The sequence below is a fragment of the Arachis ipaensis genome, chromosome B07, assembly GCF_000816755.2.
Source record: "Arachis ipaensis cultivar K30076 chromosome B07, Araip1.1, whole genome shotgun sequence".
Classification (NCBI taxonomy): Eukaryota; Viridiplantae; Streptophyta; class Magnoliopsida; order Fabales; family Fabaceae; genus Arachis; species Arachis ipaensis.
Window position 1 is genome coordinate 15,603,471 of NC_029791.2, and position 15,253 is coordinate 15,618,723.

General features: G+C 35.0%; 1 protein-coding gene and 2 long non-coding RNA genes across 3 annotated transcripts; 2 read left to right on the top strand and 1 right to left on the bottom strand.

Moving 5' to 3' along the window:
* On the top strand, positions 1,107 to 1,618 carry LOC107609995. The gene is made up of 2 exons (XR_002351181.1): positions 1,107 to 1,240; positions 1,434 to 1,618. It is a non-coding gene; the product is annotated as an uncharacterized LOC107609995 (long non-coding RNA).
* Positions 7,649 to 9,418, top strand: LOC107606780 (leucine-rich repeat receptor protein kinase EMS1-like). Its single transcript, XM_021107713.1, has 3 exons — positions 7,649 to 7,868; positions 7,979 to 8,125; positions 8,499 to 9,418. Exons 1-3 carry the CDS (start codon positions 7,679 to 7,681, stop codon positions 9,416 to 9,418), a joined length of 1,257 nt encoding a protein of 418 aa, XP_020963372.1. The 5' UTR covers positions 7,649 to 7,678.
* On the bottom strand, positions 9,811 to 11,730 carry LOC107608147. The gene is made up of 5 exons (XR_001612730.2): positions 11,325 to 11,730; positions 11,189 to 11,237; positions 11,037 to 11,082; positions 10,395 to 10,455; positions 9,811 to 10,311 (listed from the first exon to the last, which is right to left on the bottom strand). It is a non-coding gene; the product is annotated as an uncharacterized LOC107608147 (long non-coding RNA).

A 15,253-nucleotide genomic window follows, 5' to 3' on the forward strand; every position in this document is an offset into this window, starting at 1 on the left:
AACTGTTTTTTTTTTTGGCCATGGATTCCTTGCTCCTACATTTTTGTAGGTTTATCATTAACCTTCATAAAAATAATTATAAAATGTACCCCGTTTTTTTTTTTTGAAAAATTTATTAATTAGATTTTGACCCCTCAAATTATTGATTTTTAATTTTGTCCCCTTTCTCTTTCATTTCTAGATTCAAAAGTGTTCATACCCTGGCCCAACGAATAAGGCCCAGGATCCAAATAAAAAGGTCCAACCCAAAGGGTTGGCCTCACCTTTCGCCAGATTAGCCGCCACGAAGTCGGAACTAGTCACGACTTGCTCTAAAGAAATCGGGAACGAGAGTTAACTGGCAGATAGGCACTCATTTGAATGAGTAACTGCCCCTAGAATCTCTCTAACCACTTCACGAAGCAATATCTTAATTTTCCTAAGATAAAGGGACGGTTAACACCCTAGAAAAGTGGCACTACTCCAACGGTGGTTATTGGCTCACCACTATAAATACACTGACACCCCTCAGGTATCTCTAAGTTCCAATACTCTCTAGACCTGCTAACCCCTTTGCTGACTTAGGCATCGGAGTGTCTTTGCAGGTACCACCCCCCATTCACTCATACAAACAAGTCGGACGGAGGCCCCCAAGGCGCAGACCCTGACAAAGGCTTCCTCCCTCAGACGATTGGGCCGACCAGTGCCATCCAGCCCATTAATCTCTGGTTACCTACCGTAACAAAAAACATTTAGAGAAGAAAGGTCTGCTAGGGTTTCCTCTCTTTATCAATTTCTGCTAGGATTTTCAATCACTCTCTCCCTTTCTTCCACTTCCCCCACTGCAAATCTCAATATCTTCCTCTTCCCCTCGCTGCCGCAACCTGCGCCCGCCGCCATGCAACCTGCCCCGCCGCGCAAGACGCCGCCGCCGCCGCGCAAGACGAGAAACCGAGAGAGATTAGAGTTCTTGGAAAGCATCAACGAGACTGAATAAATCTCCTTACGAAATAGAGTTCTGAGTTTTCTCCTGAGATTTTTTCTGTCGTCGCATCTGACTTTCTTCTATTTTGTTCTGTTGTGTTCTGTCAAACAACTTCCGAGTTTTCTTCAAACCGAACCCTTAGTTTCGGATGTGCTCTAATTGTGTGGTGCGCTTTTGTTTAAATAATTTCAATTCTTTTACTCTGCAGGAGATACACAAAATTTTATGGGACTTCTGAGAGAGCTGCAAAGGACTTGGCCCATGATGCATTAACTCGTATGTTGTCTGATTGGATTGAAGTTGATATTCTTCCTTACTATGGTTTATCTGCATTAGTATTATATATTATGATCTTCACACACCGTAAAAGGGATAAAAGATATGAATGCTTCTAAAGTAATGTTTCTAAGTGGTTTTAGATTCTATCAGTAATATTTACAAACCTTGTTATGTTTTAAATTCCAAACAGAATACAAACGATGGGAAGAAGACATTGAGAAATGGCAAAATCCTATTCTTCAGGATGAGTCACTACCAGAATGGTAATTCTCTGTTTAAGCATGAAGACATTTTAATTTTTAAGCATCAACTTGTGTATTTGTTTGTTATGGATAATTGCCAGGTTTATATTAGCTTAGAGCCTCTGCAGTATGTGCAAAAAACATAAAACAGAACTTTTCTTTTTTTTTTCTTTGCTAGTTCATGACTAGCTCTTCTGTCTGTAAATTTTTGTTATTTATTTTATTTAAGAAAGGTTTCTCTCAATTTTTCCTAGATCATCCTCCCCCCATATTTATCAGACTGTTCTCCATTTGATCAACTCTTACTTTTGAAGCTTCTGTTGGTTTAGATAATATAACTAAATTTTCATTTACAGGTGCAAGTTCACATTGTTTAATGAACTCTACTTTCTTGTTGCTGGAGGAACAATTTGGATTGGTATGTATTCATTTAAGTATATTGTTTTGTGATTAAGTAACCTGCATAAATTCTAGCTTTTTGGTGGATCTTGCTATTGTTAGATTAGTCTAATAAATGAAGACTCTTTGATCTGGCTTCCAGACTCGCCTTTGCCATCTTCAAATATGAGGAATAAAAGCCAGGATCCGGTAAAAGAATTGGAAAATACATAAGTCAAAGTGACTGAAGCCAAAGTAAGTCATAGACAAGGTGCAGATGCTGGGCGTACAACAGATAGCACCTATGATGTTGAGACCTGCATGCAGTCTCGCGAAATTTGGACAGGTGTGACCTACGGTGTTGCTTCTACGATGATCCTTGCAGGAATGGAAGAGGAGGCATTCGCAACTGCCGATGGTATATTTCAAGCAGGGCTGGTCAGAAGATGGATACGGGTAAACTTTCTTGTCATCTGTCCTCCATAATTGTGTGATTTTCCAGCATTCTCATTTTTTCTTGCATCTCGTTTACCGTAATAGGGTTAGGATTATTGGATGCGCAGTTAGAAATTACTCCCTTAAACTAATTTTATCCCAAACTCAGATCTACAAAGACGTGATTAATGTATCCAATTTTAAAATATCTATAGCACAACAAATAAGCGAACACTTGTTTTTTCTCTCATCATTGTTAATAATAGCATTTTGGTAAATACGTCTGTCATCAAGTATTGAATTTGAGTTCTTAACTTTATGTCATAACATCTACTAGAGGTTGAAAGTGTGGTGGTGTTTGTCATACATCTTGTGTGCAAAAAGTTTCCACCAAACTTATAATTATGTGGCTTCATTCTTGCTGTTTAAATTGATAATTAGTTGAATTCATCAAATCATACATTTGATTAGTCTCTCAAATTGGGGTGAAGCAACTTCTTCTCTTTTGTCTAAAGAAATGAAATGAACTAATTCACCTGGTTTGGCATAATGCAGGTACTGGTTTCAGACACCAGAGGCATGGACAATGGATGGACACTACAGGTCTCTCATCTACATGAGGTCACTTTCAAATTGGGATATGCAATATGCATTAACATTGCCCAAGGCAATTCTTGATGCCCCTAAAATTAACATCATGGTCAGAATCCACCTATCTCCTCTTAATGGAGGATTCCCCCATAATGAAACAGGTGTAAGAAAAATTGCAAATAAAGCAAAATGCTTTGGAAATTCCGTGTTTCATTGTGCGTGCTGATGATTGTTATTAATATTGCCAAAAAGCACAATTTTTGTATAGGTTTAAAAAAAAAAACCTTTATCACATTGTTCCTTACCCCCAACATTCTACAAAAGATGTTAAGTAATGGTGAAGCTTCTTTCCGGGTTGGGGTTAGTGTCTTGGAAGAAGAAATAAGAACATTTTACTCGTAATTTTATAGCATGTTAGTTTTGACTTTTGAACAATGTAGGTCATCTTTGCATAACTGCATGTAACGTGAACATTCTTATTTATTCTCCCAAGATATAATCTGACTTTACCACAATTAAATTTATAAAATATCAATAATTGTTTAGCATGTCTACCATCAAGTCTTGGCGATTTGAATTTCCATTTTGTTTTAAATCAAGCCAAGGTATACTCGTAATCAATTATTTAGTAAAAAAATTGTATAAATTAATATATATAAAAATAATTATCAATTAATATATAAATATATAGTGGTTGAGTGAATATTTAATATTTTGTAACCGATAATGTAAAGGAAACTAGTAATATAGAATTGTAAAACATAGAAGGATAAATTAGTGTAAATAACTTGTGAAACATAGCTTAGTATTTTGTCTTTCAAGAAAATATTAAAAATATCTAAAAAGATAATTCCTCATTCCCAAAAATGTCTTTATTGCCAAGCATTTTCTTGTATTACGAGACACAAATCGTTGTACTCCTCTAAAACCAGATCCACGGCAAGTCTCATTCGTGTGGAGTCGTTAATCTGCTTAGAGCACCAACGATATAATTCTAATTAGAAGTTTGTTGGAAAAATTATTTTAAAAATACTTTCTTATAAATATGACCTGAATATTGATGTCATCTTGTAAAGTACATTCTCTCATCCAACTGGTCACCCAAACTCCGCTATCATTCCTATGATAAAAAGCAGTCAACAAATAGTTATTATATACATATAAGATATAATCTATTGAACGATTTATGATATTTAAAAAAAATATATATAATATTAGACTTACGATCTATTTTTTTGAGTGGGTAGGCCAAAAGGTGTCATAGGCCAAAAAGTGGAGCAATCTACAACTTTAAACTTATCATCATCAAAAATATGATCATCTAACATCACTTCTAAATAAGTTGCCTGTACAAGAGTGAATTCATGACAAAAAAAAAAGAAGAAGAGTGAATTGTAATTGATTTAAATTGACTAAGAGTACTAGTTACAACAAATGGTTATTTAATTTGTTAAGTGATTCTAGATGATTGAGTACTGGTTTAGAACAAATAATTACCACTTTAATTGCGTTCCTTTTGCGTTGCTGATGTTTTTCGACACAAGGCAGTGAATCCAATATGATTAGACGACGACTCGTAAAGTCGACAATGACCAAATACCAATGTAGTTCCTCACAGATAGGGATAAAAACCTGCGATAAACCTTAAACCATTATAAACACTAAAAAAAATTTTAGGCATATTAATGGGAAACAAATTAGTCACTTGTACCCTAGCGACGTGGCTAATTTTGAGTGAAATATATGCTCCAAGGAAATCAAAGATAACCTCAGCCGGTGTGTATTTGTCGCTTAAAGCATATCGCTGCATATAAAAAAATTGTTAAATGAAAATATGTCTTCAATTTAACAACTATTTTTGAATTGATAATTTAATTATACACTTTACTCGTGTGAGTACATAGCATGGTTTAGTCTAGAAAAAAGAACTTCCTTATAAATTAGTATATCCACTCAATCTATTAGACAGAAAAAATTAACTAATAATTTAAAGATATTATAGGGATAACTTTACTGCAAAATGTTCAGGCATGAACCAGCAAATTGGATCTTCATTCCTACGTCGAAATACACGTGTCATCATAAGTGCCACCAGATTTATAACCTACAATATATTAAAATTATATGTAAAACATGTTTATATGTAAATATAGGCTTAAAAATATAATTACAAGAAATTGTATAACATGCATTGACCTCTATATTTACTCGTGATTTGACACATCTCTCCGGCACAAGACATCTAAATGTACTTCTATAACCTTTTTCATCTGAGATTACCAACTCTTCAGAACTGCCAAAATCATAAAGTGATTAGTTGGGAGAATCATAGAATTTCTACACCATTACATTATACACATAATCATTAACCACACGTACGGATCTAACGTTTCCGAAAAAATATAGGCTGCAATAGCGGCTTGAGAATCGGTTAACATCATCGAAGCAGTAGGCTCAAATGCAATAAGTGTCCACCACTGCTCATAAAAAAAATAGTTTCAAGGTAACAATAAAAAATAAAGAAAACTTTGTCAAAAATAAACGAAAGAAGAAAAAAATTAGGGTTACCTTTGGCAGTACAGCTCCTACTCTAACATGTGGTTGTCCATTAGGTGAAGTTGTAGCTTCACGAGTAATATCCAAGTGGAATAACTTCTTGGGTTGAATTGGCATGATACCAGTAAGATCACTAGTTTTTGTACTTTCCGAAGAATGCACAACTACAGTAGGATCCAACATCGAACTATTATTTGTGGAAGTTTTCTGTTGGATTTACCCCAAACGTTGGGGACACAATTAGGATTTACCCCAAACGTTGGGGACAAAAACGATACTTTACTCAAATTATTATTTGTCAACACCATTTTCACACACAACCATCTCTCCCTTTTATAATAATTACTCGACTTAAACATCATGTCGTCCCACACCAGCAATAAATCCTAGAAGCACCATCCGATCCCATAAATTCTCAACTCACATCATTTTCCTAAATTTGCACTACATCAAACTTACTCACCACCTGTTTCTTCGTTTCTATCAATCCTAACATATTTACCTTATCTTTTCTCATAAAATTTTTCACCATTTTCAACTTTTTGACACCCTCTAAACCCCTCGCATTTAAATACTGTATTACACACCTTATTTCGATTTTTAGGATGACTCCTTCATACTTTTTCCTTTTGTTTTGCTTGCCTCTTTTTCTAATAATGTCTTCTTGCTCGTCATCCACTGCTTATATTCTTTTCATAACCTCCAAAGTCCTCCAAGTTCCTTAAATTCCCTTTCTCTTCAAATGTTTTAAATATTTTCATTAGTTGAATACAAAATAAATATATTGGAAACTTAAATTTTTATCTTTTCAATGAAAACTTCCTTAATTTATAAACTTATATATTTGGATTTATCTATCTCTTAAAATTAAAAGGACTAAGTGCTTGTTTGGGCGTCATTATTTTAATAAAAAAAGATTTTTAAATTTTTTTTTTATTTTTTAATGTGTTTGGCAAATTTCTAATAATAAAAATAAAAGCACTAGAAAAATAGAAAAAAAAAACATTTTGAGAAGCTGCATCAAAATTTAGAAAAAAATAGGCAGACAAGAATAATGAAATAACGTGCATATGTACCATTACATTTTAAAAAATACCTACCATTGATGCTCGATGTTGTGGCGGCCGCTGTGGCCGACATCGCCTTCCTTGGAACTACCTTTAGGAAGACAATAGGTATTCCTAGGTGCTCAAATAGGTAATTATTCAAATTATTGGTTATTTAATTTAATATTATATATATACTGTTTTTGACTTCCTTATGTTGTTCTGCATGATACGTTTTCACACAGCAATGATTCAGCTGTATGGGTTATGCAGTGGATGAATTTGCAACAGGAATTCACTCCTGTGGTCCCTCCAAAGGTAACTTTTAACATAGACAATTTCCCTCTTTAATTACACTAATACATGTGTTAACGTTTGGTAAAATAAATTACAGCTGCATGAGGAAAGGAGTAGAATGTATTTAGCATTGGATTTCGTCACCGAAGATTGAAATAAGATACGGTCAGATGTTAACGAGAGGTTTCAGTTATGGTGGCTTATGATACACCCATAACATCTTTATTTAAATTGAAAAGAATTATTTATGTCTTCTTCTTAGACTTACTAAAATAGACGAATTTATTTATTAGATATTTTTTATTACTCTTATTGTGTACTACCTTTTCCTTCTCTTGTTAAGAACTTATAAAAAAAAATTGGAATGCTTTAGCTATTTTTTTTCTTTTTTATATTTATCTCCCAGCGTTAATTTTATTGAAAGCACCTTTAGACATGCACCAAATTCATTGGGCTGATGCCCTTGTTATAGGATTTGAGAATAATAAAACTATTAGATAAATTTCTCTTATCAAAGTTGATAACACTTTAATGAGTTGCATCGCAACACTGGTACTTGATTGTGTATTAAGAGAATGATGCGATTGCTTTCAAGTGCGCGGTTGTACTTATAATGCAAGAAGAACTAAATCTTTTTATAAGGAAATAAATATATTTTTAATTATTTTTTTATTTTGTTCAATCAGGTCACATAGCAACGTATCAAGTAACATGTCCAAACAAACTCACGTAAACATGTTACTTGACACATCAGTATATGACATACGGTTAACGATTCCGAATTGAACAAATAAAAAAATAGTTGGAGACTGAATTGTGTTTTTATAATTAATAGAGTAAGTATTATTCATTGAATAAGTGGTTAAGAACCGAAAAAGACTTTTACTCAAATGGTAATGTTTTGTCTATATCATCATCGTGATGTCTTTTCAGGCACAAAATTTTCAAGCAGCTTGAAGACCCTTTATTTCAATCCCAAGAACGTAGATGCAAATATCTTACGTTCATTAAAAGCTTTCCCATCTCTTACAATGCTTGAAATTAGTGAGAGCAACTTCGACGAAAATGTTACAGCTGGAGGCAAGTATACGTTAGCTACTTGTTGAAGTTTAATGCTATCATTAATTAGTTATTATATTAAAGATATAGGATCTTACCATGATCAAATTAATCTATTCTTATATATATAGATTTTGCTGAGCTAAGGAACCTAGAGCACTTGGTCTTGGACGCCTGTTTCAATCTGCAAAATGAGTTTTTCAAAAGCATTGGAGCCTTGACTTCTCTAAAAACTTTATCTGTGAACTCTGATATACAAGGCTTCCTACCAGAAGCAGGTAAAAATACAATTTTAAGCATTACAAAATTTCCAACTTTTAAAGTATGTAATATCTAATTAAACACCCAAGATGTTTAAAAACTTTTAGGCAAAACACTTTATTCTCCGACACATTTTAATGTTTTAGAAATTCTCGAGAATTATACTCATTAGATAATGTGATCTTTTTGTAAGTTTGAGAGGGGGTTAAAGGACCAATTCATCTGATGGAGTAATTTTCGAAAAGTTCTAGAATAATGAAAATGTGTCGAGGATTAAAGTATCCAATACGAGTACCCGATTTAGGTGTTTATATTATCCACAAGTCTCCTTGTTATCCTTTCCTTTTGTTTATAACATATTTTTTCCCACCAAATAATTTCATGTTTCAGATTGGTCTAATCTCAAGGAACTGCAGGAGTTAAATATAAGTTATAATGAGTTTGAAGGACCACTTCCCTCATCTTTTGTGAACATGACATCACTTCAGAAGTTAGATTTTTCTGGAGGCAATCAATTCAGTGGGAATCCAGCTTACAACCTTGCAAGCCTTACATCACTTGAATATCTTGATTTCACAGGAAATCTATTTCAAATCCCAGCATCCTTTTCTTTCTTTGCCAATCATTCTTACCTAAAATTTGTTTATGGCAATGGTAGTAACATCATACCTGAACCACACCCTTCTTCTCAAACTTGGGTCCCAAGGTTCCAATTACAAGAACTCGTTTTGCCAGCAACAACCCAGAAAAGCATCATTCCTTTTCCTAACTTTCTTCTAAGCCAAACTGAATTAACCATTGTTGATATTACTGGATGGAAATTGACAGGGGAATTCCCAAACTGGTTGTTGGTAAACAACACAAAAATGATTGACTTTTCTTTAGGGAACAATTTCTTCACAAGTCATGTGAAGTTTCCATCACATGCTATTCCCAACATTCAGAGAATTGATGTGTCTGAAAATGTGATATCAGGTCAGATCCTAGGTAACAATGTCAGTTCAATCTTCCCAAAGTTAAATATTCTGAACATGTCAGGCAATACAATCAGTGGTTCACTTCCTTATGAGTTTGTTCTAATGAAGTCTCTGGTTGGCTTGGATCTATCTGATAATGATTTGTCAGGTGAAATTTCATCAAATATACCAACAAGTTCTTTGATTAGATTGTTGAAGCTATCAAAGAACAAATTCACTGGAAAGGTTACTTCTTTGTTAGCACTCAAAAACTGTTGGGTTTTTCTCTCCTTTGTGAGGCCCAAGCCCAACATTTTGAGGGTGTCTCTTGCACCCATTGTGCCACAACCCTAGTTCAGATTTTTGGGGTCATTGAGAGTGAGTGAGAGTAGCCACCAAGTGAGAGAGAAGGGGAAAAACAAAATTCCCGTTTTTGCCCAAAGCAGTAAATTTCAAATATCAGTTTCTCAGTTGTTCACCGTTGGATCGGCTTGAAATTTAAACTGCATGTTCTTATCATCTTGTTCTTTATTCTGGTCGGTGGAGATGTTGATTGGAGATTTGCAGTGAGAGAAATTGGCTTCGCAAGAGAGAAATTAGGTTTCCCGTTTTTACACAGAGCAGCAATTTTGGAACGGCAGTTTCTCATTCTTTCACCGTTGGATCGACGTGAAATTTGAACTGTAGATTCTTCACATCTTGTTCTTCATTCTGGACGGTGGAGATTTTAATTGGAGAACAAAAGATTACATGAAATCAATTAAAATACCCAAAAAAAATATTACATCACTCTCCGAAATTACCCATTCAAGTCCCCCAGTTACCCATTCTAAGTTGGCTACCTTAAGAATCAGCAGTTGAAAAAAGGTAAATGTTCAAAAGGGTCAATTCAACAGTGAAAAAATTTTGAATATGGCTTCAAGGATGTAGCACCTGTTGAAAGATGAACACGAGGAACTCGGAAGTAGCAGTATACATGACTTTGTATAGTTCTTCTATTTCGTTTTCTTCTTTTTCTCAGTGACCCTTGGCTTTTGGTAGAATAATATCTGGCTTAGGAGTGTGAAATTTGTAGCAACACCAATTGCGGAACCCATTACAACTTCAAAAGAATTAAGGAAACAGTCACAAATACATAATTAAGATACGAATGCAGTACTGCTAAAGAGTTAAATTAAAAGACCACCAAAAACATAAATATTGAAATGAATTTGGTGCATTTTCTTGGAGGCTTGTGAATACTCTAACTGCAACATATATAAACATAAACATTAATTTGCAAACAAAAACAAACTATAAAGAAAATTTCCAAAATGACATATTGGCTTACCCATTGAACCTGCAGAATTCATCAAAGAAGTTAAGAAGCTGAGCTCCCCTGTACTCCTGTTCTGCTCAGAGCAAAGAAAATAACAAATGAGAATAAGAATGTAGAAACAAGTCTCAACTTAGATAATTGACAAGCATTATAGATTAAACAATACTATGACAAGCGCAGAAGTGTAAAGTGAAAATCATATCATCAGAGATGAAAACATCCTAGCCTAGAAATAGTAAAAGCATATAGTTTCCTTCAAGCATATGGTTCACCTTGGATCAACAGAAACAACAGTTACTTTTAAGTCATCATTTACTAGAAAACACAAAATCCAACAGCAAACCACCCAACGCCTGTTACTTTTAAGTAATCTGCTTACAAGATGATAAAGTTTTGATCCAAGAAAACATCATTTCAGCTACTCAATCTAAAATTCAAAGAAAACCAGTAACAGCAAAAAGTACCCCATGTACCTTAGCCAGAAGGCAAAGAATCGGTTAACATTGTTGCACATATATATACACACACTAGAAAGCAAATCAAAATCAAGTTCCATTTATTTTGACAGATCATCGGGGATATGATCTCCACATATATCAACCAAGATACCTTTTTCTTTTTTCATTTCTATGATGCCATAACAAGAGTACGAACCTCAACCTTTAGTTATAAACACGAACAACATCAACCATCGCAAAAGCTGAATTCGAATAAGATTAAATATAACAGAAATAAATTAAAAATTACACCAATCCCAAATCAACTAAAAATTAGAGGATACCAGAAAATTAAAGCATTAACCATACCTTATTACAGCACCTCATTGCTACTGTAGGAAGCACTCTCATCATATACCTATAATATCAGCAATATAATATCATTAGTACTAGCTAATAAGCAGCAAATAAAACTTTGTCATACCTCATTGGTAAAGATACTTACCAATGAGTCATCTTCAATGTTCATGTGGTCATCCGAGTCATTATCAAATGTGTCATTTCCAAGGCCTTCTGACTGTGAGATGCCACGACGAACACGACAAGTTGTTCGATTGTGGCCCTCCATGCCACAATGTCCACATCGATGTTTTCTTTTATTGGACTGTGAAGCCCCCCTTTTGTCCTACATTTTCTTAGGTCCCTTGGCATGCTATGTCCGAGATCATTGGTTGCGAGCCCAGCTCCAAAAGCATCCACTTGCACACCATCTCTTACACTATCTGCATCATTGACCCCCCTTTTTGTGCAGCATCTTCCTCCTTAAATTGTTTCAACAAATTCATAGCCATTTCCCGTGTAAAGATAAATCTCTCGTTATCTCGGCAAGCAAAGTTGGCTAGTTGTCTAAACCAATCATCAAACAACCGTACTGACTTAGCATTAGAGAAGGGTCATTTGTTTCTTGATCTTCTAGATACTTCAAAGATGCATATGCATCATCGGGTAATTGGCGCCTCTGCTTTGCTATTTTATTGTACATGTCCCTTTGCGTGAAAGAGAGATACTCGTAGCCACCTGCCTGATTTGCTAATGCCCGATATATCTGCCCAACACTAATCCCACCCTTTTTCATGTTAACCATGTGGCCAATATCAGCCTCGGACATGAATCTATGCCCAGGGAGCAATCCAGTCAACCGAGAATCCAGAAGCGGATGATTGTGTTCATCAGAAAAATAAGAAATAAACCAACGACCACTAGGTGCATCTACACGAATCTCCATCATTGCACTGCAGCCACACCTTGTCTCGGGTGTAGGTTTTCTCTTAAGGTTTCCGATGCCGTAATTATTTGGCGGTCTAAATCCTTCACGATGACATACAAAATTCTTCAACTTAAGTACGCCCGCACGACTCTTCCTAGTCCTGTTCTTCCGAGCACTAAAGCCTCTTGTCCTTGCATATCTATTGTAGAACTCAAATGCAATGTCGACATCAGAAAAGTGAAAATGACATACATCTTCATCCCTGATGTTCCAAAATTCAATCATCCCAATGTCTTCGAGTGAGTCAATGTTATACCCTTCATCGAAGCCGTGATAATCGAACATTGGTTCCACATTTGTGTCGTCCTCATCCATATAATCCACGTCAACTTCCTCATGTTTTTCTTCCTCCTGCTCATACTGATCATATGATGTATGCTCGCTATTAATCCCTTCATGAGAAAATTCCTTACCCATAACTTCCTAAACACCAATACACAATTCAAAATGAAACTTAAGTTTGTAAATAAATTTCCAAACACCGAGTACCAGCCATCACAAATCACAATCTTTTAAAATTGAAATCAATCCAATAGTGTCAATCTTAGGAATCATGGAATTGGACACGAGTTTCATTTATTGTATTAAGGGGAAATGAAGAAGCGTGAATCCAAAATCTAATGGTGAAACTATAAGAAAAAAAACAGAAAGACAAGAACAATTGGCAATGCCAGCTATGCATGCGGTGGGTGCAAAGGACAACAAAATATTAAAGAGTATATATCCTCTATCTATCAACCTAAAATTGAGCATGAAGTGCATTCATAGGAGCACAGAAAACATAACTATAAAAATTTACAGTTAAATAACCCATTCTTCATTTGTTTTTTCTTACCAGTTTTTCTTCTCCCACTATTTCTTCTAATATGGAAAACTCATAAGGCAGAAGAGACTTAAAATATATCAAAGAAAAAAACTTTTTCGAAAATGGAATTAAGAGTCTGACAATTTTAAATAGTCATATATTACTTTCTTCTTCCTGTAACGAAAAATACCCATTCCCATTACAAACTTAACCAGACCTAACCTTGGACAAAGAAACCACAAACGAATTACTTGAACAGATGAAAAATCAGTACAAATTTTGAAAAATAATATTCATCATTTAGAAGGTATTAAAGAATAAAACATGCACGCACGCACACACACACACTCACATCTTACACTAAAGTCTAAACTGGGATAAAAGTAATAATATCAAAATTTAAAACACTCATGGAAGAGAAAGCTGTCGAAACTATTCCATTTGATTGACCAACAAATTCAATGTGGTTAGAATATGGGGAAATTTAGGACAACTTTCACAAACCAAAGAAATTTCAATTATAAGATAGCATTAACAGCTTTCACTAACCAATTACTAGAACACGTGAACCAGAAAAAGGGATAATAAACAAAAATTCAGTATCAGCATAGGAACTGAACAGGAAAGACATCAACATCTTGTCAAATGGGGAATGACTAGCATTTTTTTAGGGATAAGACATGAAAACAATGACATGCAGCCAAATAGGGTAATATAGTAACAAAAGCAATTTAAAATTTACCAATTGCCCCAATTTTGTGCAACCGACAAATATCTATCAGATCTTTCATGGGATTGAGTATTGACAACCTCAGATATCTGTCACCCATCACAGGAGGCAAATGATGAGAAAGCTTGATTAGATAATAATAATAATAAACTTATAAAAAAACTCTAAGTAGATTTAAGTAGTGTACCTGCAAACAATAATGATATCTAATTAAAGCCAATGTATTTAGATTTAGAGTAAAAGGAGAAATTCCGATTAAGGTAAACCACTGTGAGCACAATTTCTAATTTGTATGACCATCCAACCCATTTTACTAAAAAAAGCAATGTATGATCTCCCATCCAATTGACTGGCTATGATCTTTCTTTTTCCCTTTCAACAAAAAACTTAGTCCATGCTTTAATTTTGGACTGTTTGAAATTTTTTGTTGGTTTTTTCAGATCATTTCTATGATCTCCAACCATTAATTAACAAAGCAATACCATTTCTAAGATCCTTCAACCCTTTTTAGCTGAGACTTCTTTTTTCCCAGGACAACAAATGACTCGGTCCATTTATGAATTTTGGACCGTGTGAATTTTGGAATGCCAGGCCAACTGCAGAAGCAATGCAGGTCCCTGACACTTATGAAGTTGGCCTGGAATTCATTTGCAATTGCTTTTGTAAACAGGGTTTTGCCGCAGCCCGGAGGGCCAAAGAAAAGAACACCTTTGGAAGGCGAAATGCCAAATTTCTCAAACTTCTCAGCATGTTCCACCGGGTATTGAACCGTCTATAAACAGTAAAATAAATCTCTTATATTAACAAATTGTTGAAAACATACCTAATATACAACACATTTAAGATTCGGAATATGAAATCAAGATGTATACCTGATGAACCAGATGAGCGATTTAGGGCCGCAGAAACCTTTTGTCTTATTGAGCGTGGGAGGCGTGGCGCGGCGGCCGAAGCAGGGCGAGGCGGAAGCGGGGCGAGGCGGAGGCAGGGTGCGTCGGCGGCGGAGGCGTGGCGCGTCGGCGGAAGTAGGTCGCGGAAATTTGCAGCAGAGGAAGGGTATGAGAATGGCAGGGATTGCAGTTGTCTCAAAACCCTAACTGCTTCTCTTCTCTGAAATGCCCCTTTGTCTGAAAACCCTAACTGCTTCTCTTCTCTGAAATGCCCCTGAATCTGAAATAAAAAAAAGAACGGGGATGGCAAAATTAGGGTTTTTCAAGAACTCTAAGGAGGGTGGAGAGTGAGAGCAGAGTTAGGGAAGGAGAGAAAGGCTTCAACCTGGTTGATGCTCTCCAAAAATCAGTAATCTCTCAGTTTCTCGTACCAAAGAAGGGAAAGGGGTCAAAATTAAAAACCAATAATTTGAGGGGTCAAAATCTAATTAGTAAATTTTTCAAAAAAAAAAACGGAGTACATTTTGTAATTATTTTACTGTAGGTTAATCATACTCCCACACAAAAGTGGGAGTAAAGAATCCATGACCGTTTTTTTTAATGTTTTTTTTTTATTAAATGGATTTTTTTTACAGGATTTCGAATATTTTTTTTAATAAATGTATATTTTTTTTATGTGAGT

What these genes read in the sequence shown, in the direction of transcription:
- LOC107606780 (XM_021107713.1), top strand. Translation starts at nt 7,679, where the DNA reads ATGGTAATGTTTTGTCTATATCATCATCGTGATGTCTTTTCAGGCACA. An exon ending in CGAAAATGTTACAGCTGGAG is followed by an intron (nt 7,869 to 7,978) that starts GCAAGTATACGT and finishes TTATATATATAG; the next exon opens with ATTTTGCTGAGCTAAGGAAC. An exon ending in AGGCTTCCTACCAGAAGCAG is followed by an intron (nt 8,126 to 8,498) that starts GTAAAAATACAA and finishes TTCATGTTTCAG; the next exon opens with ATTGGTCTAATCTCAAGGAA.